The 26,907-nt window shown below is 45.3% G+C and overlaps 1 protein-coding gene across 3 annotated transcripts in view; it reads right to left on the reverse strand.

Moving 5' to 3' along the window:
• Window positions 1-5,098: 5,098 nt before the first annotated feature.
• The window catches only part of RPN2 (ribophorin II), a 59,343-nt gene continuing 37,534 nt past the window's right edge, over window positions 5,099-26,907 (reverse strand). Inside the window, exons 10-18 of one of the 3 annotated variants that reach the window (XM_073880462.1) lie at window positions 21,501-21,592; window positions 19,759-19,873; window positions 17,310-17,504; window positions 15,994-16,080; window positions 13,483-13,578; window positions 11,828-11,903; window positions 9,882-10,011; window positions 8,259-8,306; window positions 5,099-5,421 (exon numbers count right to left, since the gene is read on the reverse strand). In XM_073880462.1, coding sequence (XP_073736563.1) covers window positions 5,409-5,421; window positions 8,259-8,306; window positions 9,882-10,011; window positions 11,828-11,903; window positions 13,483-13,578; window positions 15,994-16,080; window positions 17,310-17,504; window positions 19,759-19,873; window positions 21,501-21,592 — 852 coding nt within the window. In that variant the 3' untranslated portion in view covers window positions 5,099-5,408. The remainder of the gene's footprint in view (window positions 5,422-8,258; window positions 8,307-9,881; window positions 10,012-11,827; window positions 11,904-13,482; window positions 13,579-15,993; window positions 16,081-17,309; window positions 17,505-19,758; window positions 19,874-21,500; window positions 21,593-26,907) is intronic. The other 2 variants (XM_073880463.1, XM_025875746.2) reach the window with 2 other exon arrangements.

The following is a 26,907-nucleotide window of genomic DNA, read 5'->3' on the forward strand; positions in this document are numbered from 1 at the left end:
GGCCAGCTCAGAACCAGGCTCTTTACCATATCCGTCCACTCTGGGCCGAAGTCATCCTTCCTCCACTAGTGACTTGCTCATCTATGAGTGATATCATTTATTCATTCCGCAAATACTTATAGAGTACCCCCTACGTGCCAGGCACTGTTCTAGGCACTGGGAATACAACTGTGAGCAAAGAGGCAAAGCCCCTGATCTCATAGACCTTATATTCTAATGAGGGGGAAGAAAAATAAAAACAAGTTAAGTATAGAATATGTTAGATGGTGGCGGTTGCCCAGGAGAGACATTTAAGGGACTGGAGCGTGCCGGAGGGCAGTTTTGTAGCTATCATCCACACATGTGGTGTGCTGTGGTCAGGGAAAGCCTCAACGAGAGGGGGACATTTGACTAAAGGCCTGAAGGAAGAGAGGGGGTTGGCTATGTATCTGGGTAAAAAACATTCCAAGCAGAGTGAAAACCCAACATAAAGGCCCTGAGGCAAAAACACAAAAGGAGCAAGAGCAAGGAGGCCAATGTGGCTAGCTAGAACATTGTGAGGGTACAAGCAGAAGCTGGCTGAGGGGGAGCTGGAGGCCAGCTCGTGGGGATCCTCAGAGGCCATGGGTGAGGACTCGGGATCTTGCTCTTGGCAGGGCAGGAGCCGTCACAGAGTTTAAGTGGAAGAATGACATGAACTGATTTGCATTTTAAGTCACTCTTAGAAAGGGTCGAATTCTGGATACTTTCGTAGAGGAGAACTAATTTGCTGATGGATAGTATGTGGGGATTGGAGTGAAGTCAAGAATGATTCCAAAGTTTTTAGCCTGAGCAACTGGAAGGATGGAGTAGCCATTTAGGAGCTTTGGGGGAGGATAATTAGGAGTTGAGCGCAGAATTGGGGGCTTGTGTGTGGACCTATTGAGTCTGAGATGCCACTTAAGTGTCCAAGTGAGGATATTGTGGAGGCACCTGCGTATGTAAGTCTGGAGTCCGGAGGGAGATCCCGGCAGCCAGTTTGGCTCAGGAGCCACCAACCCTGAAAGTTGGGAGAGTAGGTTAGATCACCAAAGAAGAAGAGAGGACATAGAGAAGCGGTCCAAGGACTTACCCCAGGGAATCCCTGTATTTAAAGTTTTGCAGAAAGATGAGGAACCAGTGAGAGAGACTAAGAATGAGCAGGCAGTGAGATGACAGGAAAACTACAAAAGAGAGGAATTCCAGAAGCCAGCCGAAGACAGTGTTTTAAGAAGGAAGTGACCCAGTGTATCAAACGCTGCTGATTGGCCAAGACAGTTGAGAACTGACCAATGAAGTGACCATGGGAGCCCTGATGATCTGGCAAGAACAAATTGGGTACAGTGGTAGAGGCATAAGTCTGACGACAGTGGATTCAAAGGCAGATGATAGGAGAGGAACCAGAACTGGTAGGTATAGACCAGGCTGTCCAATATGGTGGCCACTAGCCACATGCAGCTATTGAACACTTGAAATATGTCTAGTACAAGCTGGCATGTGCTTTAAGTACAAAACAGACACTGATTTCAAAGACAGTATGAAAAAAGAATACAAAATACCGGTGTTTTTTATATTGATTATATATTAAAATAGATTTATTAGGTTAAATAAAAGACATGAAAATTAATTTCACCTTTTTATTTTTTTCTAAATGTCTTTCCTTTTTTAAATTTTTATTATTATTATTTTTAAGATTTTATTTATTTACTTGTCAGAGAGATAGAGCGAGCACAAGCAGGGGGAACGGCAGGCAGAGGGAGAAGCAGGCTCCCCGCTGAGCAAGGAGCCAGACATGGGACTCTATCCCAGGACTCTGGGATCATGACCTGAGCCGAAGACAGACACTTACCCAACCGAGCCACCTAGGCGTCCCAAACATCTTTCTTTGTATTAAAAAAACAAACAAAATTCAATAAACTGTTTTTAAATTTTATTTAAGTAATCTCTACACCCAACATGGGGCTTGAACTCACAACCCTGAGATCAAGAGTCACATGCTCCACTGACTGAGCCAGGTGCCCCTCTTTTTTTTTACTTTTTTATGGTGGTTACTAGAAATTTTTTTTTTTTTTTAAGATTTTATTTATCTTGAGAGAGAAAGAGAGCAGGGGGAGGGGCAGAGGCAGAGGGAGAGAGACTCCTTAAGCAGGCTCTGCACTCAGAGTGTGGAGCCCCACGTAGGGCTCCACCTCACTTTCCTGAGATCATGCCCTAAGCTGAAATCAAGAGTCAGATGCTTAACAGACTGAGCCACCCAGGCGCCCCTGGTTACTAGAAAATTTATAATCATCTGTGTGGCTTGCATTCTATCTCTATGAGATAGTGCCGGTAGAGAATTCTTTTGAAGTTTCGCTGTAACGGGAAGCAGAGACCGGGAAGCCACTGACCACAAGGTGCCTATGTCAGTGATTACTCAGCTTTTTCTATTCATGGACCATTTCACCTGGGCCAGATACCTCCGCACATCACCTACCCTACACACGCCTCTTAGAATCCATGAATGTTCGTGGGGGGGTGGGGGGGAGATCAAATTGTTCTGTATTTTGCTTTGAGTAATAGTTACACCAGTGTCATGAGATATAAAAATTCATTGAGCCGTACACTTAAGATTTGTGCATTTTGCTATAACTAAATTAAAAAAACTAGGAAAAGTCTGGATGATGAGATGTCTGTTTTGATAAAAAGTACAGGATGAATCGCAGCATTCTAGAGTTGCTGAGGACTCGGAGACAGCAACCCCACCCCGGTCCTTCTGCAGCCAGGGACATTCGGCGCTGACCTCGGGCCTGGCAGGCAGGTCTCCCGTCTCCCTGCACCAGAGCTGTGAAGCCAGTTTGATTCTTCACAGGCCGTAGACCACCTGCTCTCTCTGGGAGCCCCCAGTGTACCCTCCAAGAAAGAATGTCAAGCGTGGGAAAGGCTCTACAGGGGACCATTGTGGCTGGCTCTGGCGAGGAGGCCATACCAACAATGGGGGACAAAAGCCCCCTCCAGAGGAGAAGGCTGGCCTTTGAGGGCTGGCAGTCCACTTCAACCAAGAGAGGCAGGCAGGCCGAGAACCTGCCGAGGAAGGAGCACAAAGGAGGAAGCTGCTGGATGGTGGACGGGCCACGGCCAGCCTCCCTCCCCCAGACCCACCTGCTCATCTCTTTCCTCCACTCCCACAAAAGCAAAAACTGAGGCCTCTCTCAATTTCCAATTAATTTTTCAAATGAAATAATGAACACTGGGCCCTACAGCTACATATGCTTTTCGAAGGGAATGCAATTATAAAGGAAAAAAACCACAGTGGCAACAATTCCTGCTCTTTATCACTGTTAACTACAACACCAATGGCGTCGTGAAAGACTTCACCCCTCCCCGTGGAGGGGCTGGGAGCTTCTTATTCCCGTGGGGGTCCTACTTAAGATAGAGTGCCATTTTTTTCCCCTAAAGAAATGCTCTATTCAATGGGGGACTTGTCGCTTTTAATGATAATCCCTTATGTTTGTATTAACTTCAAGTTCACAAAGAGGCTTCCCACCCCTTGCTTCATTTGCTCCCTCCCACAGCCCCCTGGAGAAAGGCAGGGGTGGGAGGTCAGGTGCCCCGTGGAGTCCCACTGCCCGGAGGGAGCAAACCTGGGAACTGATTCCTGATTCCAGGGCAGTGCTCCGGCGTGGTTTCAAGACTCCAGGTCCCTCAGGAAATGCGTCCTGGGGAATCAGGTGAATTAAACAATCAAACAAACACATGGACTTGATGCAGACTGCTTACTTTGCTCCAACACACAGGAAAGAACAGTGATGGCCATATCTACGCTGATCAAACACTGAGTCAATGAGGAGGGTCGGGCACTTTGGTTTAAGTGTTTTGGGCATAACCTCATTTAATCCTTACAAAGCCCTTAGACATATTATTGCCATTTTACTGATGGGAAACCAAGGCCCTGAGGGACAAGGAGGGGCACAGCGGCTAATCAAGCAGGTCAACTGGGACTCTAAACCACCATGGTTAATAGTCCTTAGAGAAAGCCAGGCCCAGCACTCACTGTGGCGTCAAAGAAAAACCAGAGTCAAATGGTAGTTAAAGCAGTAAAAACAGGTTTCATTCAGGACTGCAATACGGGGAAAGAGACCTCAGTACAGAACCAGGCTCAATTCAGAACACAGCATGGGCAAGTGGGAATTTATAGCCAAGGGGCAGGGTGGGGATCAGTGGATGGAAGAAGGAGCTTCCGGCTGAATGGACCTAACAGGATCCTTGCTGAAGACCGGCCAGGGTGATCAGACATCACCTGAGGGGCAGTAGAGGATGTCCAGCTAAGTTGGAAAGCAATCTGATTAAAATCATTTCCACCCCCCAATTCAGGAAATACTGTTAGAATTACCCGTATTTCAAAAGTTATCTGAATGTATTTATGTTTCAACTAATAGAATTAGAGGCGATGAACGGGAGTAGGTGTACACAACGAGGGGCTAATTAGGGAAGGTGCCAAGCACTGAGCCAAGCACTTCCGATGCACGAAGCTCCTTTAGTTATACGAAGTGGGCACAGTTATTATCTCTCTTCCACAGAACAGGAGGCTTAGAGAACTGCAGCCCCCGGCCCCATGTCCCTCGGCCTCAACCAACCTAACAAGCGGTGACAGTAGGCTTGCCTGACACCTGATCTATCCACTGGACCATACTATTCACTACGACTTTTCTACAAATATTATACACCCTCTGGGTGATGGTCGTTCCGGCACAACTTCAAAAGGCGCATCCCCGACATAGGTGTGTCTGAGCCTAAGGATACTCATGTGGTCAGCCTCCTTTTAAGACAATCCCTCCCCTCCCCCACTGCACACCAAGCCCAAACTGTCAAGGCAAAAGCAGAGGGGGCTTCAGATACCAACAGGGCTCCTTTGCAGACAGAAGGTGCCCACTGCTGGAGAAGAAAGGATGCTTGCTTTTCTAGGCAATTCTCAGTTCCGTTAGGCAAGAGGCAAGAAGAAGCAATGGAAAAAGGCCTGGAGAAAGACCATGGCCACTGTGTCAACAGTACTTCCCAATTAAGTCCTCCTGTTATGTGCCCTGGGGATCCCAGAAGCCTGAACAAACTTTCAGTCAGGCCTCTGTTCCTGTTATTCTCTTTATTCCAAAACAGATTAATTACAAATTTCAACTTTTCAAACGCAACACCTGGCAGCTAAGTTAGGAATATTCACAGCAGCTGGCTAGGGCACCGTGCCAAAGAAACGGAGTATCGGGGCTCACAGATATCCACTCTGTGTTGGGGAAACAGAAAAACAACAAGCAAAAGTATAACCACAATTTTGACTTTTTTCTGTTTAAATAAAGTTTCTTCATTCCTCTTTACAAACTGTGAATTGTTCTTGACTCCTTTTCTTGATACTCATTTCGGCTTTCTTCTTCCTTCTTCTGGCACTAGTGTGCTGTTCTGAAACAAAATGGGGACAAACATAGAATTACTGAGGTTTCAATTCACTGTTACAGTTCCTAACTGGTGACAACAGAGGGACCAAGGTCCTCTGCCATTGATAAGATCCCACTGTATTTATTTATGGCCCATCTCATTTCACAAGAGGTTGTGAGACAGCTAGTTCTAACTATAGCTGATGACGATGTAAATAAAAAACAATGACACAAACCTGACAACTAAGCAAGCGGCATATGGAGCTCTGAGGTGAGGGAATTCCAGGCACACCTCTCACAGTGCAAGGCCAAAAAGACAGTGTAAATTTCAACTAGGGGGAAGAAAAAGGAAAGCTTGAAGAGTGTTCGTCTTCAATCTCCCAGACTCCGGATCTGCCAAGCAGCCCGGGGCCCTTAGGGAGCTTGGAAGACAATACTCTGGCCATTCAGTACAGAAACCTGCACCATAGTCCTGCCATGCAGGACTCCTGTCATGTTCCTGCCAATGGTCAGCCTCAGCATCTGAACCTAAGAATGAGTCTCAAAAATGGGACTCAGCTCACAGAAAAATTTTAAGAGGGGATAAAAACCTTTCAATCTCTTTATTCCTTCTTTCCACATGGCTGTCCTTCCCTAGACTCAAAGAACTGATGGGGAAACACAGGAATGAAAATGACAATCCAGATGGCCACTGTGCAACCAGGAGGGTGAAGCAGCAAATGAGCGTTTCAGCAGCTCCAGCAAGCAGAGAGCCGACACGCACGCCGTCCCGAGCGGGCGGTTATACCCAGTGGTGAGGGCTGACATGACGGAGCCGCAGTCTTACAGGATGGCAGGCCCCAAGCCAATTAATCAGTGGTTCTGGGGGACATACACAGGCACAGAACTAATCCTGAGGGCCAAAGGGAGTGCTCCTAATTCCCTGCCAACACCCAGGTACACTAAAATGTGTGTGCTCTGAAACGTCCGTGCAGAGAGGAGAGCATGAGTACAAAGGAAGGAGCGGAAAGGCTAGTGGCTCATAAGCCACCATCTTGGCTAAGAAGTTATACCCTCTATGAAGCCTCATCAAATCAATGTACGTCCTCAGATCAAAAGCACTTAGCTACCAGAGACTTTCCTTTAAAATACTAGGTCCCAACCTCTGGAAGTCCCAAATGTCCACATGATCAAGCATTTTTCCTTTCTCTCAAGCAGTGTGATTTGGGGGTAGCAGCAGCGTGAGGGTAGACTATCTACATAGCAAGAAAAAAAAATCAATCCAGAGTTATTTCAAAGAATTAAAGAGCTCAATAGTTAGCAGAAAGGACTAGTTCAAAAGTGAAATCCCAGAGCAACTCTAATTCAGGACAAAACCAATTGGGTATGTGAGGGAATGGGGGTGGGGACAAGGGACTGACTACACAGGGGAGCTTTCTCAAGTGTAGAAATAGTCTGTCTTGACTGAGGTGGTATTTACATGATCGGGTAAATTTGCCAAGATTCACAGATTGTACACAAAAATGGTGAATTTTACCAGATATAAATGATACCTCGATTAAACCCGAAAAAACCAAAACCAAGACAAATGCAGTCTTTCTGTTGAGGGTTAGAGGTACCAGCTTCTGCTCACACGTCAGCGAAAAGGTTCCACAGTCTATGCTTTTGACGACCTCTCTGATTTGCAGAGGATTAAACATTAGATGGCTCCGGTGCTTTGGCAGGGATCAGGGGACACAAACAAAAACTCAGATACCTCCCTCTTCTCTCTGTTGGCCTAGTACATGTGTCAGCAAATGCCAAATCCAGTCCACCACCTGTTTTTGTAAATTAAAGTTGTAATGGGGGGCGCCTGGGTGGCTCAGTCAGGTAAGCGTCGGACTCTTGGTTTCGGCTCAGGTCACGATCTCAGGGTCGTGGGATCGAGCCCGCATCAGGCTCCCCACTCATCTTGGGGTTGCGTGTCCCTCTCCCTCCGCTTTTGCCCCTCTCCCAGCTTGTGTGCATGCACTCTCTCTCTCAAATAAAATCGTTTTAAAAAATAAAGTTTTATTGGAACACAGCCACGGTCATTTGTTCACAGTCTACTTCTGCTTTCACATAGCAGTGGCAGAGTTGAGCAGCTGCGACAGAGGCCATTCGGTCTGCAAAGCCTAAAATACTATCTTTCCGGAATACTTTTGCTGATCCCTAGTCTAGAGGAGTTGAATAATGAAGCAGACACTCCCTCTCCTTCCTTCCCTTCACCTTGCCTCCACTTCTGTCCTCATCCCAGGATTAATACCTAGAGAATGGGTGATCTTTCACGTGACATTTTAGCCACACAGGGAGCAGCCCTGAACTATACCCTTTGTTTTAGGAACCAGGGTTCTGATGCTGACTTTGAGCTATGGCCAATAGTCCTTCATAATTGAGTTTCACCAAACCATACTGCTTGACCCAAAGATTAGTGTTATAAAAAGGCCTAGAAACAGTGACAAGGTGTGCCAGGATTTGCCATGGGACCGTTTTGTGAATTTAGATGTTCTGAATGGGGTCCCCATTCAAGAAGTCCAAGGTTGCCTCTGTCTTCTCAACTCCACTCTCCTATAAACACAGAGAAAGGGGCTGCTATCTATAAAGTACCCCATGGACAAAAGGGAGGATGGAGTCTAATGTAGTCAAAGCCAGGTCAGAGTTACCCCATCAGTTGGGCTAACTCAGGGAGCTTTGATTTTTGCCCTGGTCCAGGAAGTGGGAACATGGCCCCAGAATTCAGCTTTGGCTTGGGGAAGGTGGGGAGGAATGAGTGGGCTGAAAATCAGATAAACAACTGACATGCACGAGGTGGGCAAGATGGGAAAGGGGCCCTGCTTCTGGGATGAGTCCACCCTTCATCTTTACCGTAGTGTCCTATATTTTGCCAATCTACTGCTCTGCTCTGCAGCGATCCTGCCAAAGGAAAGAGGGTTTGAGAATCAAGAAAGGACAGTGGGAAGAGAAATAAGCTTGAGAAAAGAAATGGCAGCAAACACCCAACCAGAGCTTCCGTTAGGGTCAATGATTTCCCCAGTGGCAGTTTGTTCTAGGACTCACAAAGACAGCAACAGAAGAGTGGGCTTTAACTTTCTGTATAAGGGGTGTGTGTGTGTATGTGTGTGCGTGCATGTGCGAGTGTGCGTGCGCGTGCTGGAGAGGGGATGAGAACCATGGTCTCTCTCCTCAGAAAATGTACACAGTTTTAGGATTCCAGATTAGGACCTCCTGCTAAGCAGGATCTAAATCTACCTCACCTTCCCCTTGATTTTGTTCATCTTGTGTGGGCAACTTCCAGAAAAGAGAGAACTCCACAGAGTGCAGCCCTTTGGCTCCCTGGGGCCTGGACTGGCTGCTGCCAGGGAACAGGGCCCTGCTTAGAAAAAACAGCTGAATCCCTGGCTCCTTCTCAGATGCAATGCACAGCTGCGAAGTGAAGGCTGCTGGAGGGGCAGAGAAATGAAGCAGCTGCTGCGGCCGGCGCTCAGAGACGCTCTGGCGGAACGTGGATTACTAAAGCGAAGTGAGGGAGCACGTCGGGACCAGTCTCCAAGGCGAGGCTCTCAGAAAGCTCACGATGGAGACTCGAGCAGGCTGAGACATGCAGCTCTCGCGCCTACCAACGGTCTCTGAGAAAGCCTCTGATCTGACCCAGTGAACTGGAGCCGTGCTGGAGGGCACACTCTTTAGTTCGATTCTTACAGCAAACGTCTTAGAGGAGAAAGCAGGGCACATCTGAAACTGTTAACTTAAGCAGGGCACATCTGAAACTGTTAACTTCCAAAGGTGAAAGCAACTCTGACCTTTTCTTATTGACCTTTACGCAGCTGAAATCACCCAAGTTCTCATAAAGTCAAATCAATGAGAAACACCTATGTGACATTTAAATGTGCCTCTCATCCAGGTTCGGAAGTCAAGCTGCCGCCGCCGTGCTGACATCCGACCACTTGTGCGAACCTAAGGTGGTCTGGTTGTCAGGGCCGTGGTGGAGGCTACTGAGCAGGGCTCCCTGTTGGGGGCCTCCTATAACCTGCAGCAATTTCGGAGTGGGGGAGGGGCTGGGAAGCGCACGGACCTCAGGCTGAGGAGGAAAAGCTCCAGTGGGTCTGTCAGGGGTTACAGAGGAGGAATTCTCTGGGGCCCGGGAAGAGGGCAGCATAGGATTCTCTGTGGCAGTAGTGAACATTTTTATACCAGCCAGCACATTACCAACAATCTTCGGCCACACGTATTCTAATCCATTTTAATCTTCATAAAGAAATTTTCTTCTCTTATTCTAATGTGTCAGGGCATAAATCACTGTGGTTTTAATACATTTAAAGCTGATCACCAAGGCCCTTTTCTGACTTAAAAGACTGGATTAAGGTGTCACACTTGCCCCCAAGGATCCGAATCATGCTACCACAAACTTGTTCAAAGAGCTGGGTGAGCAGAGCTGACAAAAATATTTCTAATCCCACGGTGAGTCTCTGGCCCATCCCCAAGCCTTACCTCTTGATTGCCTGCTGGGCCAGCATCCGATTGCCAGCCAGAAACGTCACACTGCCCAAGATGGCCAGGTACTTCAAGGTCTGGAACATGTTGAGCTGAGTCCAATAGACATACATGAGCCCCAGCATCGCTGCAGGAACAGATGTCATGACAGCCAATTAAGTGAAATAGTGACAATTGCCTCGGGCAGAGGACAGTTAGGAACAGTAACTGCTGGATTCTGAAGAAGTGTCTATTTCTACACCAGCTGGTTTTATTCCTTTTATCCGATGCCAGAAAATAAATAACTCAATATACCTACTTTGGCTACCAAAAAATCCAGAGGTAAAAATCAGACCTCAGCACCTCAGCTACTTTAACTATCGTGTTCCATGTTCCAGCTCACATCTGTTTTATTGTAGGTTTTATTTTTATTTTTTATTTTGTTGTTGTTTTTTAAACATGACTGTCCTATTATATTCAGGATTCATTTTTCAAATTCTGAACAAAAGCATGCAGATTAAATAAATGAATAATTTCCTTTCCATTACAAAAAATGATTAAGGGTATTTTGCCAGTGTGACTAGGAAGGAAGCAAGGAGCACTAGGGAGAAAGGGTTAGTGAAAAGGGCTCAGGTCTGGGCACTGGGAGCCCTGGGTTCTGGTCCAGGCTCTGCCCTTCCCAGCTACTTCCATTTCTCTGAGCCGCCATTCTCTCACTTGTCAAACAGGGATCATAATTCCTGCCCTGGGCACCCCCATCAGGGTTGTGATGAAAATCAAATGAGGGAATGTGCACAAAAAGCACTCTGGCAAGGAAAGTCATGGCTCTAAACAAATTTATATTCAGGTTTTGTTCTCAGCCTGACTCAGGAGGGCTATCACTCAAATCCAGTAACTGGGCTGGAGAGAAAGGTCATCTTGTCAATTTTGCCCAGAAGGATGACGGATGAACTACAGCAGGGGTTCTTAACCATTTCTGAGGTCATGGACCACTGTGAGAATCTGATCAAAGTTATGGACTCCCTCTTTCCCCAGAAAAACACAGACAGACATTTGCCTAGAATTTCAAGTGATTCATCTGTGGAACCCCCCAGACTCTGCACACTATGGACACACAGAGGGTTACTCCTGAAAGAGTCAATGAAATCAGAAAAGACCACTGAAGTCTCACGGCGCCTGGGTGGCTCAGTCGGTTAAGCTCTGCTTTGGCTCAGGTCGTGATCCCAGGGTCCTGGGATCGAGCCCTGCGGTGGGCTCCCTGCTCAGCGGGAGAGTCTGCTTCTCCCTGTGCCCACTGCTCGTGTGCATTCTCTCTTTCTCTCACTCACTGTCTCTCTCAAATAAATAAATAAAATCTAAATAAATAAAATCTTAAAAAGAAAAAAAGAATACTGAAGTCTCAGTAAAATGCAAGGCACCACAGATCCAACAGGGTCAAACATCTCTGAAATGCTTAGCTGATTTGTGAATTTACTGTCTTGTTATGTTTAGGTACAGAGTTCTCAAGGGAACAATGCAGAACAGTGTGTCCAATTGTGGAAGAAACTGTTTTCTATTACTGTCCAGACACAGCCGCCAGCACACGTGAAGATCGATAGACAGTGGGGAAAGATAACCTTTGGAAACTGCATTAACGCTCTTCATCCAGGAAGATGGCTCAGTGTAAAAATACGATAAGTGAGTAATCTCTGGAAATGAACAGGGCTTATTGAGTAGGGGTAAATGGCCAGCCACCAGGAGCCTAGCACAATGAAACGCAAAATAATGACAGCTGTTCTAAGCTGATGGACCAAACAGGTTTATCATCATATTCACTGTCCTAAAAGGCCGGGAGGAAGCGGGAAATGTTATGCTATTAAGTCATTATATAGTTAATAGGTTGTGGGTCTACTTAACAGGGCTTTTGCGTGGGTGGGCAAAATGTCAGAGGAGGTTAAATGGAATTAGCGGCCTGGAGTGCTTACCAGCATGTCCCAGGTGAAAGATGATCGTGCTTGGAGCAAAAGTGAAGTTGGAGACATTGGCACCAATCCGGATCCACTGAATGATGGGGAGAAATAAATTAAAAAGACATTAGAACTTGAAAGGGAAGACAACACATGCCACGTCGATGCTAATCCAATGAACAGCCCCAAGGGCTTAAAAGTTCATGCATACTTGAAGGACAGGAAATTTTTCCAAGTGACAACCACCCTATTATAAGTCCTCGGGGAAAAAAAATTGTTCCCTTTCCTCTTTAGAAAGGCATTCGGACATGTGCTTTCGAATGTGCTTGGGTAACTCAAACCTGAACATCCTTTTTAATGACAGCAAACTTTCGTATTTTAACGCAGGTGAAACCACGAAGCTGAAAGGTCAGAGACCGCAATTATGATGAAGTCACCGGCACTCAGCCTAATTCCTCCAAGTACGGGTAAGGTAAGCCCCCCTGGCAGCCGGCAGGGTGCGCACTCTTGCTCCGGGTTCCGTGCCGTTTGGAATTCTGATCACTCAAATATGAGAACAGGTGCACCTACTCAACACTGGGTTGCTGAAAGATCATGTCGTGCCTCCCAGATTTAGACTGACCAATAATTACTTCACTGAAATCAATGAACAAATTAGGAACACGGGCAACTAACCTCCCAAAAGTAAGAGCTACTGAGTTTTCCATGCAGTTCTCAAAATTCTCTGAACTTTGAGGATATGCATCTCATAATTTTTAAAGAGAGACAAAGAAAAAAATTGGTTAAAAAAAATTCAAACAGTACATTAAAGTATAAAAATTTCCTTCCTTTGTATTGCCTAAAAGGTCCTCTCCTGGGAGGTGACCGACACTAACCAATAATGCCTTTTTAACGTTTTTACACAAGGAGGATCATACAAACTACTATCCTACCCCTGACCTGTTTCACTCAGTAAGACATCCTGTTAATCTTGTCATATCAGCATATAAATCCATCCATTCTTTTCTTTTTTTTTTTAAAGATTTTATTTATTTGACAGAGAGACACAGCAAGAGAGGGAACACAAGCAGGGGGAGTGGGAGAGGGAGAAGCAGGCTTCCCTCAGAGCAGGGAGCCCGATGCGGGGCTCAATCCCAGGACCCCGGGATCACGACCTGAGCCCAAGGCAGATGTTTAACGACTGAGCCACCCAGGCACCCCTATCCATTCTTTTAATAAACTTGCATATTATCCCATTATATGACGTACCATAATTTATTTAACACTAGCTTTTATGAGGACTTTGGGTTGTTTATAGTTTTAGGCTCCAAATGCTGAAATGCACTGCCTCTGTACCCTGCTTTTATAGAGCTATCAGCATTGGGCTTTGCTTTTTCCACACTTGACCTCATCTGAACACTCTTAGAGAGCATCCAAATCCATGTACTTTTATCGTTTTTAGTGGCTGTTAGGGACTTTCTCATGCCCTTCATTAATGGATCAGTTTACTTGGCTGCTCCCTCGGAGTGGGGAATTTTAGTTATTCTAAAATTTTTTGACCATCGGTTAGGTCACAGCTGCTGGACCTCTTTGGAGCTGTGCTGAGGCCAGAGCACAAAGCCTCCTTTAGAACAGCTACATCTGCTGAGTCTGGCGCCAGACACACGCTGCCCATGCTAATTACAGCTACTCACCAGAGCAAAGAGCAGGAGCAAGGGCGAGAGGATCAGGGCGGTGAAGGTATTGGACACCACTGTGGGGGGTCTCTTCTCAGGCTCTCGGAACAGGTGCTGCCGAAAGAAGACATACCAACAGTGTTGAAGAATGTGCCCTTTCCAGCAGGGGCTGCCATGTATACCAGGGACCAAAATGCCAATGACAGTCAAGAAGAAATGCTTCCCAGAGGCTACACCCCCCCTGGCAGAGAGTGGACACTTGGCCTTTTGCCTCCTCTCAATGCTGGCTTCTACTCGCAGAGGTCTTCTTCCGAAGACACCGGTGCCACCTCACTACTTGGTCAACCCTCTTTTTCCCTCAAAGACTCACTGCCATTTAGAAGTTAGAAAATACAACCCATCCAATGGCATTTGCCTACTGTCAAAGAGGGTGTCTGTGGGGGACGGGGGTGGGGGGGGCCTGGGTGGCTCAGTTAAGCATTTGACTTCGGCTTAGGTCCTGATCGCAGGGTCCTGGGATCTAGCTCTGCACTGGGCTCCCCACTCAGCAGGGAGTCTGCTTGTCCCTCTGTCCTTCACCGTACTCATCATCTCTCTCTCTTTCTCAAATAAATAAATAAAAATCTTAAAACAAAAAGAGGGTGTTCAAGTATATGGATGGTTTAGGTGACAGACATCCAAGGCAGGACTCTGAATTTCATAATGCTTCTGGGCTCCTAGGGTGGCACTATCATATGCTGCTGCCCGACTTAAGTTAGCTAACTGGGGTAACCTCACTCTCCTTTACAACTTAAAAAAGGCTCACTATGGATGGTTCCAACCATAACTTACCTCTTCTGCATCCAGCCCATGGCTCTAAGGAAGCCCTAAATAAACTTTCTCCCTTCCTTGTTCTGCCCAATTTCTGGAATTGAACCAGAAAGCTGGGCAAGCATTGCTTTGGTATTTCTTTGTTTTATTTGTTTTACTTTTTTTTCTGAGAAACTCTACATGAAGATCTTTGGGAAGCTCATCTAGATAGTGTCATCCAGGAAAAGCAGGGATGGATTGGGAGTCCAGAGACTTCTATCTGGGCCCAAGTAAAGGGGCAAGTTGCTTTACCAATCTTTGCCTCAATTTCTAGCTGGAAAGTTGGGGGTGGGAGGGCGATGACCATCCTATTAGACTTGTAAGGAGGCTGTAAGACCAAATGTGATAGGGCATCTGACTATGCTTTGTAAGCTCTGACACATGCAAATTTAACTTTTTTTCAGACTTTCTTCCAATGCATAAACTTGTATCTGTCTTTCCTTGCCAATGTCCAGCCAACCCAGCTCCATGATGAGGCAGCCCCACCTGGGAGTCCTGTTCCCAAATTTTCGCCTCAGCTCGTCTTTGCTGCCGCTGCCATTAAGGGATCTCTAACACTGTCCCTGGCAGTTGCTGCCGCCTAGTCCACCCTACAACTCAGGCTGCACCCTTCATCACCACAGTCATACGTTCTACAACTTCACTGCATTTGACAATCTTAAACAATGCTATATCAACATTAAGAGGATTTCAAAAAGAATCCTACCACGACACCCTTTGGGCCCTTGTCCTTTTTTTTTTTTTAGTGAAAAAGGAGTAAGTAATCTGCCTGAAACATTTCAACATTAATTCATATGTGGTCTGAATAGTTTCCATGTTACCACAGTATGATTATTTCTCATGACTGCAAAATAGCCCACTGAGTGCGTCCACCTCCATTTCCTTAACCAGTGGCTCAAACTGCTTAACGATTACTAGCTTTATTTCGTTTTGTTTATGTTTATTTTGTAAAATGTTTTAGAAACTTTTCAAAGTCTTTCTTTCCTTTTTGGTTACCTACTTTTTTTTCTTTTTTTAAAGATTTTATTTATTTATTTGACAGAGAGACACAGCGAGAGAGGGAACACAAGCAGGGGGAGTAGGAGAGGGAGAAGCAGGCTTTCCACAGGGCAGGGAGCCCAATGCGGGGCTCAATCCCAACCTGAGCCGAAGGCAGACACTTAACAACTGAGCCACCCAGGCACCCCTGGTTACCTATTTTGATGCTCACTACAGTCTCATGAGCTGAGCTGGGCAGAGACTGCTAACTGTGTGCACAGAAGGTGAGTCTTTGGAGAGAGAATTGCCTGGGGGAGGAAAGCCCTGTCCTCCTGCCCAGGTGAGTTTTCCACCTAGAGGTCCCAACAGCCCTGATTACTGCAGGAGCAGTGAGGAAGAAAGCCAAACCCACCCGTGTTGTAGCTCTCAAGCAGCCAGCTTAAGGCTGAATCTTCTGGATGCTTAGGAAAAACAGCCTCTTATTTTATGTCCAACTATCTACTTTCAGGAAGCTGAACACTGGGCCCTGAATCTGTTTCTTCAAGCTCTAGGATGGGACTGATATTTGTCCTAATTCACAGGGTGGCAAAGCCCACACTATGAACGGGCTGAAGAAGAAGCCAGAACTGCAGCCCAGGCGTTTACTGCCTGTTTCATGTTTCCCCTCCATGTTTAGTGCAGGAGCCCCTAGGCTTCTGATACCTGAATTTCCTGTTTGGGGGTGAAAAGGTTCTTGGACAGGACAGTCGAAGGAGCATCTTCTTCAGGGAACTTGATGACCACATCAGCCTAAAAAAATAAGGGCAGTTTTTAAAGGCAAGGGCAGAGAAGGGGTTGAAACTCATCAGCAGGGTAGCCTCCTCTAACTCACACCCAGGACCATAACTGAAAATAGCTCCAAGCAGTCCAATCACTTCTGATCCATTAGCTGACAAACTGGGGCAGTAAAAATTTCAAGAACAAAACAAGTATTTGTTGAAAATGCTTTTTAAAGCAAGAGTTCCAATTTTCTACTGGCCTGGTGAGCCCCACAGAGCTGCTTAATACAAAAATCCCAGCTGGTATTCAGGCTGTTACAGCTGCAATCAGAAACTGCTTGGTGTCCCTGTGAAGTGTGATTTAGTCACAGAAAAAAAAAAAGAAAGAAAGAAAGGAAGGAAGAAAAGAAAATGTGCTCTTGTACAAAAAACAGACCAAAGTCCAGGAGAAGAAAAAAAGCTTTGCCTACAACGCAAAGAAATACAGCTGCCCCTTTGTCTTGCAGAGGGAGCGACCACCGTTCAGGGCCTGCGCTTTGGCCTCTACTACCTTTCCAACCACCTCCTGCTCTGGACCAGTCTCAGGTACTCCAGCAAAATGGACCCATTTAGGTCTCACCAAAAGCACCTTCTGCAGGCTCTTCCCTAACGATCATTCCACAGCCCCCAGATATATACTCTGATAAACCTTGCAATTCTTCAACCCCTAGCTCGAATGTGATCTTTCAAGTTTGTCTTTCATCACACCAATCAAAGGTGAGATATGTAGGTGAGAAGCACTATGTAAACTATAACACAGTAGGCAAATGTTGGTTAATAGTTTATGAGCATCTTGCATATTCTACAACTAACTATCCCAAACCATCCCGAATTATCACAATTCAACTCTTACCCTCTCCCACCCCACCCTGAGGCTGTACTGCATCTCAAAGACCGGGGCCTTTATCTCTTACATCTATGGATTCCCTATAGCATTTTGCTATAAAATGAAAACCTCCTTCAAGTGTAACTTTTCTAGAAATTCGCTAGGAACCACGAGGGCAAATTTAGCCTCCATTCACTCATTCAATTACTACTGATCAAGCACTAGGTGCCAGGCCATGTGCATACCCCTAAGACTTCTAGTGGAAAAGAGCACAACCCCTCACCTCACCAGGCCTATTTGCTGCCCTGCACAGGCCAGGCTAGGGGGGAAAAAAAGCTGTCTCTGTGGGTGGCACAGCCACTCTTGCCTTGGTCAAGGCGCATCTGGGCACATACCACATTCCAAAGGATTGGGTTCTTCAAAGTGGCATCTCCGATGATCAGATAGAGAGTGTAGGTGCCGGATGCAGAGTCAAATTCGATCTTTCTCTCGGAGGTATCCAGTTCAAACTTGTACACATTCTTGCTGTCTGGCTCAGCAACAAACACCACTTCCTGGCCCGTCTTCTGGTTATGGAGTCGGACAAATGTCTGGATGGAACAGTACTACAATCTTTAATCTGATCATTTCAAAACTCCCTCTATGCCCAACACCAAATCAACAAGGCAACAGACTGTTGGCTCTTCTGTCAAGGAGTGGCCGTCCCACTCTTGGCACCAGCTCCGAGAGCAGGGCTCACTTTTTGTTAGTATAAGAAACTTAACTTAGGGGTCCAGCCAATTCTCAACTACTTGGAGGCTGAATGCCCAGTTTGGAGATGATTTAAGCTCTTTGCTGCCGCTGCAATTTCTTCTTCCTGCCAGCCTTTTGGCCACTTTGCTGCCCAATTAACTTCTTCACCAGAGGGTGGAAAGAAGGGAAATGAAGTGGAACTGTAAGAGGCCCATTTTCAATTTCCTAGTGCCTCCAGCTAAAGATTTAGTGGAAGAGGCTTGGGGATTGATAGCAAGGCAGAGTTCTAACTGAGCAGAGCAGCCTAGTGTCACAGAGAGAGCCTAGGCTCTGAAGACAGGCAGATTTGCATGTTATGTAACCTCCTCAGGCCTTGAGCCCTTCATCTTTACGAGAGAAAGATGGTGGTACATCTGTGTCCAGATTCACAATGATGAATGCAAAGCATTTAGTGCCGGGCCTGGTATAATGCTAGCCAGTCAACAAACAGTAGCTGAGATTCTCGTCAGCGCGATGGTCCAAGTCTAATCACTTTATCCTGGCCAGTGGCATGAGAAACTAAGGCTTCTGCATATTAGAATTGCAGCAAAATTTAACATCCATGCAGAGTTTTTCTCTCAGCTGTTTCGAAATAAAGGATTGAACAAGACAGGTAGACTGGTTCCATTTAACAGATCATAAGGCATGAGGATTAAATGAGTTGCCATGGTCACACAATTCAGCGCTGGATCCATGGGAAAAAATGTAAATCTCATTTGTTACTTTACACCTGGGCAACAAAGAACAACCATCAAAGTATTTAGGGAAAGGGCCCAAAGATGTGAAGCATCCTGCCTACGGCAGTCTTGGCCAAGAATGGGATTTAAGAGCCCAGATGCTGCCTGATCTTCCTCCTGCCAGACCCAAGGGCAGGTGGCAGCCAGGCTCACCTGCAAAATGCAGGCCCTACCTGGGAGGTCTCTATGCCATGGTTCTGAAGTATAATCTTGGGTAAGACAAGTATTCAGTTAAAGTCACACTTCCTCACTAACTCTCCCTGTCCTAGCCCTAATCCCACCAATTTAGTCTCGTGATTTCTTCTCTTCACATTCTTTCCTCCCTTGTGCTGTTTTGCTGGCAAATGTCATTCTGAAAAGGAGCTGGGAAATGCTAACAGGTTGAAGTGCTTTGAGTCAGTGAGCCATGGCTAAGTGCCCTGACTGAGCTCTCTGGAGCTCTCTGGAGCTGGGGGTGGAGGGGAGAGCAGAGAAGTGCCAGGGTGGTGGTTCTGGGAGCAGCCACTCTGGGGCCTGGGCACATGTATAGCAGTTGGAGCTAGAAGAGACAGAAAGCAAAAGGTTTCCAAGTGAATCCACTCACCTCAGTCATCTGCTCTGAAGCTATCTCTCGGCACGAACTCAAGTCTGCTATAGCTCTTGCTCAAGTATCCCTACAAAGCACCTAAACCAAGGCCACCAGGTCCCATGCTCTTTCCCATCTTCCAGCAAAGTATTTACTTGAATTTCCCTTTATAGTACTGCCATGGATGGGGAAGGGCTGAAAGCAGTTATTCTCAGTCAAGGGGGATGACAGAGGTGTCTTCTGAGAAGACAAGGGGCCATATCAGATTCTCTGGGGAAAGGGTATGATTTGAAGATCTTTTAAATAATAATTATCATTATTTTATATATGGAAAACAAAAGTGAAAGCTGTTTCTTTTATAATACAAAGTAGGCACAAGTTAAAAAGGGCTATTCTTTCGATTCCCACAAACTCTGCTGTGGTCAGAACTAAACATTTTGGGCCTACTGCCTAAGTTTTCCTTTTTCAAATTATTTCAATCTGTTTTGTTTTTGTTTTTTTCCTCAGAAAGCAAAAAGCCTCAATTAAGTGCTAATCTGCCTTAAATGTATCTTCTCCATACCAGCTGATCTTTTAAAAAGAACTGTGTCTTCCACGTTCAGGGTTACCACCAGTACACGAGGGGACAGTGTCATGTGGGAGAATGTGATGGACCATCAGGGTCCAGAGTGAAGACCCAGAAGCAGGAATTAGGACTGTATACACCACACCAACAACCCTGGCGTGCGTTAATGTTGCAGATGAAGAGAAGCACCTGGGCTTTTTCCTGACCTGGTGAGGGGTGAGTTCAGCACCAGTGTTCACGTCTACCAGCTGGAAGAACAAAGCAAAGTTCTGGTGGCTGTCTGCGACGAATGTGCCCTTGGCTTTCGCTGGGTAGGTCACCCTGAAAGAGACATGTATACAGCAAGTCTTCAGAGAGGATCTGCAGATCTCTGAGAACGGAATAAAAAAGACAAACGGCACTTCACTGCCTAATCCTCCCTCTCCCACTGGAACACTTTCCTGCTGTGGACAGACAGGAGGAGAGAAACTGTGGCCAGAGGGCAAACTGCACTGAGGGAGCCAGGATGAGAAAAGTACAGAATAAACTCCTTGGGGTCTTGGGGAAATGCTTCGTACAAACGCTCCAGGCTTTGGCTTTCGCTTCAAGGACCTAAGGGTAAGGATGTCAGCTCCACCAGGTCAGGCACCAGTGGGGTGCACGCACGCAGGTGGAGTGGAGAGCCGGGCGGGTGAGACCGCCAGGGGAAATCATCATGGCGTTGATGTTGGCAGTTACGTGTGAGTGAGGGTGGGAGATGAGGGGGTAGGAGACGCAAAGCAAAGAAGGGCACTCATCCCTTTTTCTTTTTTTTATGCTGTATTTTTTTTCCTGGACACAGTTTCAATGTATTTTTCTGCCTGAAATTGGGTTTTAAAAAGTCATTTTCTCAAAAGGCAGACTTGATGAAAAAACTGTTCTTTCCACAGCCATCTCCTGGGATGGAAGGGTGAGATGGCCAGGGGAAAAGCCAAGCCAAATGGCTCTAGAGCCCACACCTGGCTATATTTTATACTTAGGCTTTATATTTACTTGTGAGTAATACCAACTCTTCATTTGTATAGAGGATTAAACTTTGCTAAGCATCCTCACAGACATTATTTCCATGGATTCTCGACAGTGCTCTCATCTCCAATGTCAGTGAAGGTAACTAAGCCAGAGGCAGAAAGCCCAGCCCTTTCAGAGGACTTAAAAGGAGTGAATGCTTAGTTTCTAGGCTCTGGCTAACATCTTCTGTCTTTCATAATGGCCTTGAGGGTTCACCTTCCTTCTCTGGCAGCTAGAGCCACCTAGGTGAGTAAAGCTGGGGTCCGAACTATACCAGGGGTCTAGATGGGCTCCCCAAAAACAAGGATCTGGGAAAAGGCTGACAAATAGGCTTCACACAGTGCTCTGGCCCCCCTCTAATCAACTGCCAACAGTTATCTAGAAGTTGGTGTTAAAAAAAGATTTTGGTACAGCAGGAGCAAATGCTATGACTGACAAACCTGAGAAAGGAATTCACAGCCCTGGTACTAGGTATCTGCCATCTCAACTCTGAAGGACCTCTGAGGCCTCCAACCAATTTCAGACCCACTGTGGGCCAAAGAGAGTTGTCATGAGGCCACTAAAAGCAGATTCAGGACTATGAAGATAAAGAGATTATACCAAATATAAACACACTGCTTCCTTCATTGACAAAGTCTTGTCTTAAAAAAAAAAAAGAAAAAAGTCATCAGAACTAAATAATGTGCTTGGTAGCATAGCTGACTTGGACTCAGATGTTGCCTATTCCATTGTGGATGGACCGCCCGTATAGACAACCCCCAAACCTGCCGGGATGCTGCTTGGCGCGGTACCAGCAAAACTGGAACCTCTTTAATTGCGGGCGCAAGCTGGGTCGCTGCTGACACAGAAACGGGGCTCAGTGCCTGGGCGTGCTCCTCTCAGCGCAAGCCTGGGCTCACCCTGTGCCGAGAAACCAACCTACCGGGTGGTTTTGGGTGCAATGCTCTGATCCTTATCCACGGTGGAGAGATCAACATTCGTGATGCCAACTTCAGTGGAGATCTTGACTCGGAGCTAGAGTGAGACATACGAGAAAATCACCAGGGTCTGCCCATGGACGCTGCCGAGTATTAATCGTTAAAGTCTCCCCTCCCACCGCCATCATGTCTAAGTCAGAGTCTCCCAAAGAGCCTGAACAGCTGCGGAAGCTCTTCATCGGAGATTTGAGCTTTAAACAACTGATGAGAGTCCGAGGAACTATTTTGAGCAATGGGGAACGCTTACGGACTATGTGGTAATGAGAGATTCAAACACCAAGTGCTCCAGAGGCTTTGGGTTTGTCACGTATGCCACTGTGGAGGAGGTGGATGCAGCCAATGCAAGGCCACACAAGGTGGATGAAGAGCTGTGGAACCAGGGGGCTGTCTCAAGAGAAGATTCTCAAAGACCTGGTGCCCACTTCACTGTGAAAAAGATTTTTGTTGGTGGCATTAAAGAAGACACTGAAGAACCTCACCTAAGAGATTATTTTGAACAGTATGGGAAAACTGAAGTGATCGAGATCATGACTGACCGAGGCAGTGGCAAAAAGAGAGGTTTTGCTTTTGTAACATTTGATGACCATGACTCTGTAGACAAACTGTCATTCAAAAAATACCATACTGTGAATGGCCACAAGTGTGAAGTAAGGAAAGCGCTATCTAAGCAAGAGATGGCTAGTGCTTCATCCAGCCAAAGAAGTCGAAGTGGTTCTGGAAACTTTGGTGGTGGTCGTGGAGGTGGTTTTGGTGGGAATGACAACTTTGGTCGTGGAGGGAACTTCAGTGGTCGAGGTGGCTTTGGTGGCAGTCGAGGTGGTGGTGGATATGGTGGCAGTGGGGATGGCTATAACGGATTTGGTAATGATGGAAGCAACTCTGGAGGTGGCGGAAGCTATAATGATTTTGGCAATTACAACAACCAATCCTCAAATTTTTAGACCCATGAAAGAAGGAAATTTTGGAGGAAGAAGCTCTGGCCTCTATGGTGGTGAAGGCCAATACTTTGCCAAACCACGAAACCAAGGTGGCTATGGCGGTTCCAGCAGCAGCAGTAGCTACGGCAGCGGCAGAAGGTTTTAATCACTGCCAGGAAACAAGGCTTAGCAGGAGAGGAGAGCCAGAGAAGTGACAGGGAAGCTACAGGTTACAACAGATTTGTGAACTCGGCCAAGCACAGTGGTGGCAGGGCCTAGCTGCTACAGAGAAGACATGTTTTAGACAATACTCATGTGTATGGGCAAAAAACTCGAGGACTGTATTTGTGACTAATTGTATAACAGGTTATTTTAGTTTCTATTCTGTGGAAAATGTAAAGCATTCCAACAAAGGGTTTTAATGTAGATTTTTTTTTTTTGCACCCATGCTGTTGATTGCTAAATGTAATAATCTGATCATGACACTGAATAAATGTGTCTTTAAAAAAAAAAAAAAAAGAAAAGAAAATCACCAGGAATTAACAGGCATATCCAAATTTTCCTCACAAAGATGATCCCAGGATGGGAGTCTTCAATGATTTTTAGTAAAACTGACTCAGCCAGATAGGATGTCCACCTCTCCTATGAACAAGGCTTAAAAGCAACTCCTTGATTCTTATCCCTTCTTTGGCTTTGGTTGATGGTATATACTAAAAGAGGAAAACAAAATAGATGTTTTTCACGTGCCCTTTAAAATAAATAAGGGGGAAAGCCTGTGAGCAGTAACCTTCAAATAATTCAAATCAACAAGTACTCAATTCTAAGGACAGCTATTGTTTGCCACATGAAAGACTTTACACAATGGACTTTATAACAATGATTTCATTTAATCCTCACAACTCTCTAAATTAATGCTAATTCAGATGAGGAAATTAAAGATTAAAAAGATAAAGCCAGGGGCGCCTGGGTGGCTCAGTCGGTTAAGCGACTGCCTTCGGCTCAGGTCATGATCCTGGAGTCCCGGGATCGAGTCCCACATCGGGCTCCCTGCTCTGCGGGGAGTCTGCTTCTCCCTCTGACCCTCTTCCCTCTCGTGCTCTCTGTCTCTCATTCTCTCTCTCTCAGATAAATAAATAAAATCTTTAAAAAAAAAAAAAGATAAAGCCACTCGCTCAAGTTTAGCTGGCTAGTAAGCAACAGTACCAGTATTCAAGCTCAGGTACTTTGACTCAGTGTCCATGCTCTCAGGCACCTTGCTATCCAGCTTCCCAGCAACACTTAACTCTATGCCAGGCAGTACTAGTACTGTAGGTCTGCCCTCGAAGACATGATGCCACGGCTATCATTTGCACCATTCACCAGGTACTTCTGGTTTTCCCTCTGAGCACAGTAGAGTTGTACTTCCAGGACCCCTGGAGTCAGGTGTGGCCACGTGACTTGCTTTGGCCAATGAAATGTGAGCCCCCTCAATGGAAGCTTTAAGAGTCAGTGTGTGATTCTCTCCTTTCCTCTGACATGGACATAAACAATGTGCAGAGAGAGGTTTGCTCCTTCAGTCTGGGTCCTGGAGTAAGGACAGCACGAAGCCGAGCCTCCAGCTGACACACTGAGATACCTAGCATGGGTAAAAAAGAAATTTCTGCTGTTCTAAGCTACTGAGACTTGGGGTTTGATAGAAGCACAGACCAGTCCATCCTGACTCTTAGTGTTTGAATTCTATGCGTGCCTTATAAATATTTTCACAAAGAGGAGCTAGCCAACACAATAAACAAGAACTTTTTAAAAATTAGATTAAAGTAAGTATAAAATTCCAAGAAGCAGAAAACATTCTGAAAGTCTATTCATGGGAAATTTTTAATCTAAAATCTAAGTTTTAATGTGCAAATTATTAAAACCCAATGCACTTCTTATGTGCAAACATATCCATAAGACTTCCAAATATTTGATAAGCTTGAATGTAATGCTTAAGGAAATCCTTGCCAAATCCACTGGTTTATAGTCTAAGTCAGGATCAAGGAATAGAGGGAAAGGGCTGGGCAAATAATTGAAGGACGGCTTTGGCATTTTGCTAAAATGCACTATCAAGGTGTGACAGCCTCAAATCAAGGGCAAAGAAGAAAAATTAAAAAGGGATAAAAATAGCTATCAAGTAATTTCTTTTAACAGCCTTCTCTCCCACCTCCATAATAACTATTTTGTGATAACGGCCTCAATTATCAGATTGAATAGGGGTATTCTGTTTTACTTAAAAAAACAACAACAAAAAACCTAAAATGTAAAAATTTATTACCAGAGGCTGTAAGGATATTATTAGCCCCTACTTTTGAATATACAGCCACCTATTGGCAGAATTATATTCAGCAGCACTGCCTGTCACCGAGTCTAGGCAACCAGGTGAATCATGGTGGTAGGGAAGGGAAATAGATGGTCTTCAAGTTGAATAGATCCCCAAGGAAAGAGCTGGGGGGGGGCCCTCTCCTTTGGCTCTTTGGGCTCTGTGCTAAGCAAACAGCTTCACAACTCATAGAAGGCTCAGAACCAGAGCAAACTCTGCTATATAAAACCCAATGTGGAGAGGCACTGACACCATTTGAAGAAAAACTAGAGTGGAAGGCTCAAGCAAAGAAGCAGTTGTGATTAAACTACTGATGTTTAGCAAGACACCCACTAAGATCACTTTCTCTATATCCCCCTTGAGCATCTGGAACACCCAGGTGTGCAGGGGATATACAGAGATGGTAAGATGCACTTCTCGTCCTACAGGGAAGCACAGGTGCAAAGCTAAATTTTAACAAACCAGGCTGCTGCTTTAATGGAGGGATGTTCCAAGTGCTACAAAAGCACAGGAGAAGGAACTGTGACCTAAGTCGGCCTGGGGGTAGCCCTTGGGCAGGGAATGAGAAATTTGTAGCAGGAAGGTTCAGTAGTCCTTCAGTCTGGGGAGAGGTAGGAGTTTAGCAATGTTCCATGCTATCGAAACAATCTGTCTTCACAGTAACTACTCTGCAATCTTCATCAACATTAACCAGATAATTCCTTCTTCACTTCTTTGACTCATTCTCTTAATGGCTCCCTCATTTAATTTGTAAATGTGATCTTAAAATCACTGCCCGCCCAAATGTCCATAAACAGGACACTAGTTACATGAATACGCTATGAATTACCATGGAATAATTTAAAAAGACAAGGTAGATGTCTATGGACAGATACAGAGATATTATCACCTACTTTTGAATATACAGCCACCCATGGACAGAATTATATTTAACAGCACTGTCATGGAGTCTAGGCGACTGGGTGAATTATGGCAGGGGAGTGGCAGAGGGTTGAGGTGGGGAGGCCATCAAGTTGAAAAGACCCCAGAGGGGAACGCTGGGAGCCTCTACTTTGAGACAAGAGCAAAGAATACAGCTGTTTATAGAATAATACCTTTTGTGTAAACAAGAAAGGATATGCATACATTCATTAATATACACATCCTTCTTTTTCTTAAAATGAACACAGTTAACTGTTAGATTCTTCTGAGGAGAGGAGCGGGACTGAAGGGATGAGAGAAGGTTCTTACATTTTATTACATACCTTTTTGCACTTTGAATTTTTTTAAACTACATGCATATTTTACTCCTTTTTTGAAAAAATAGGGATCATCTGAGCAATGAGACTGCATGCCATATACTTTCTTCTTTATAAACATTTTGTATTAAAAAGTACCACCCAATAAATATGATTTGAAAAATAATACTCTTCCTTTCTGTAGATGGGTATATACAGACAGATGTTTAAAGATTTGTGTAAGGCTTCACAAGGTATCCTCATTATAATGACAGAAAAGCCATCAACTTTCTGGGTTTTTACCTAGAATCCTGAGTATAAACTTTCAACAATAACATAGTTGCGAAGGTCTGCTAATCAAGATTCAACTGTGTGTTTGTTCTAAAGACATCATAAGCATTCCCAGACAATACACGCACGGATGACAAAAGGGCAAAGTGCAGTGAACTCAAGTCATTCTGGGCTTGCTCTCAGCACTAATTCTAAAAGGCTCCCTAAGTTAAAGGTTTCTTTGCTGCAGAGAAACACGGTAGGGCTGTTCTTGAACAGCGAACAGTTTAAAAACAAGTCTTTCTGCTCCTAAAATCTTACTACAAATGGGTCTCTAGAAACACTGAAAAGAAAAGCATTTTTATGCTACTCTTTTAAAGCAAAGTGAGAAATAAAAATTATAGTAACTTTTTTCAAAGCCACATTGTAAAGAATTCAGAGTAGGATCCCTGTGGGTTAGCTGCTTCTTCCTTCACACTAACACTTCAGGATTAGTTTTTATAATAGGAAAGGGACTTACTTAGCCACTTTAAATGCAGCTAAGCCTGCTTTACGCTGAATCATACTAGTCCTTTCTTTGCCTCTGCTGCATACCACATATACCTCAAAAAAT

Source organism: Callorhinus ursinus, unplaced genomic scaffold (genome assembly GCF_003265705.2).
Source record: "Callorhinus ursinus isolate GAN/ISIS: 27379988/994484 unplaced genomic scaffold, GSC_fseal_2.0 scaffold38, whole genome shotgun sequence".
Taxonomy (NCBI): domain Eukaryota; kingdom Metazoa; phylum Chordata; class Mammalia; order Carnivora; family Otariidae; genus Callorhinus; species Callorhinus ursinus.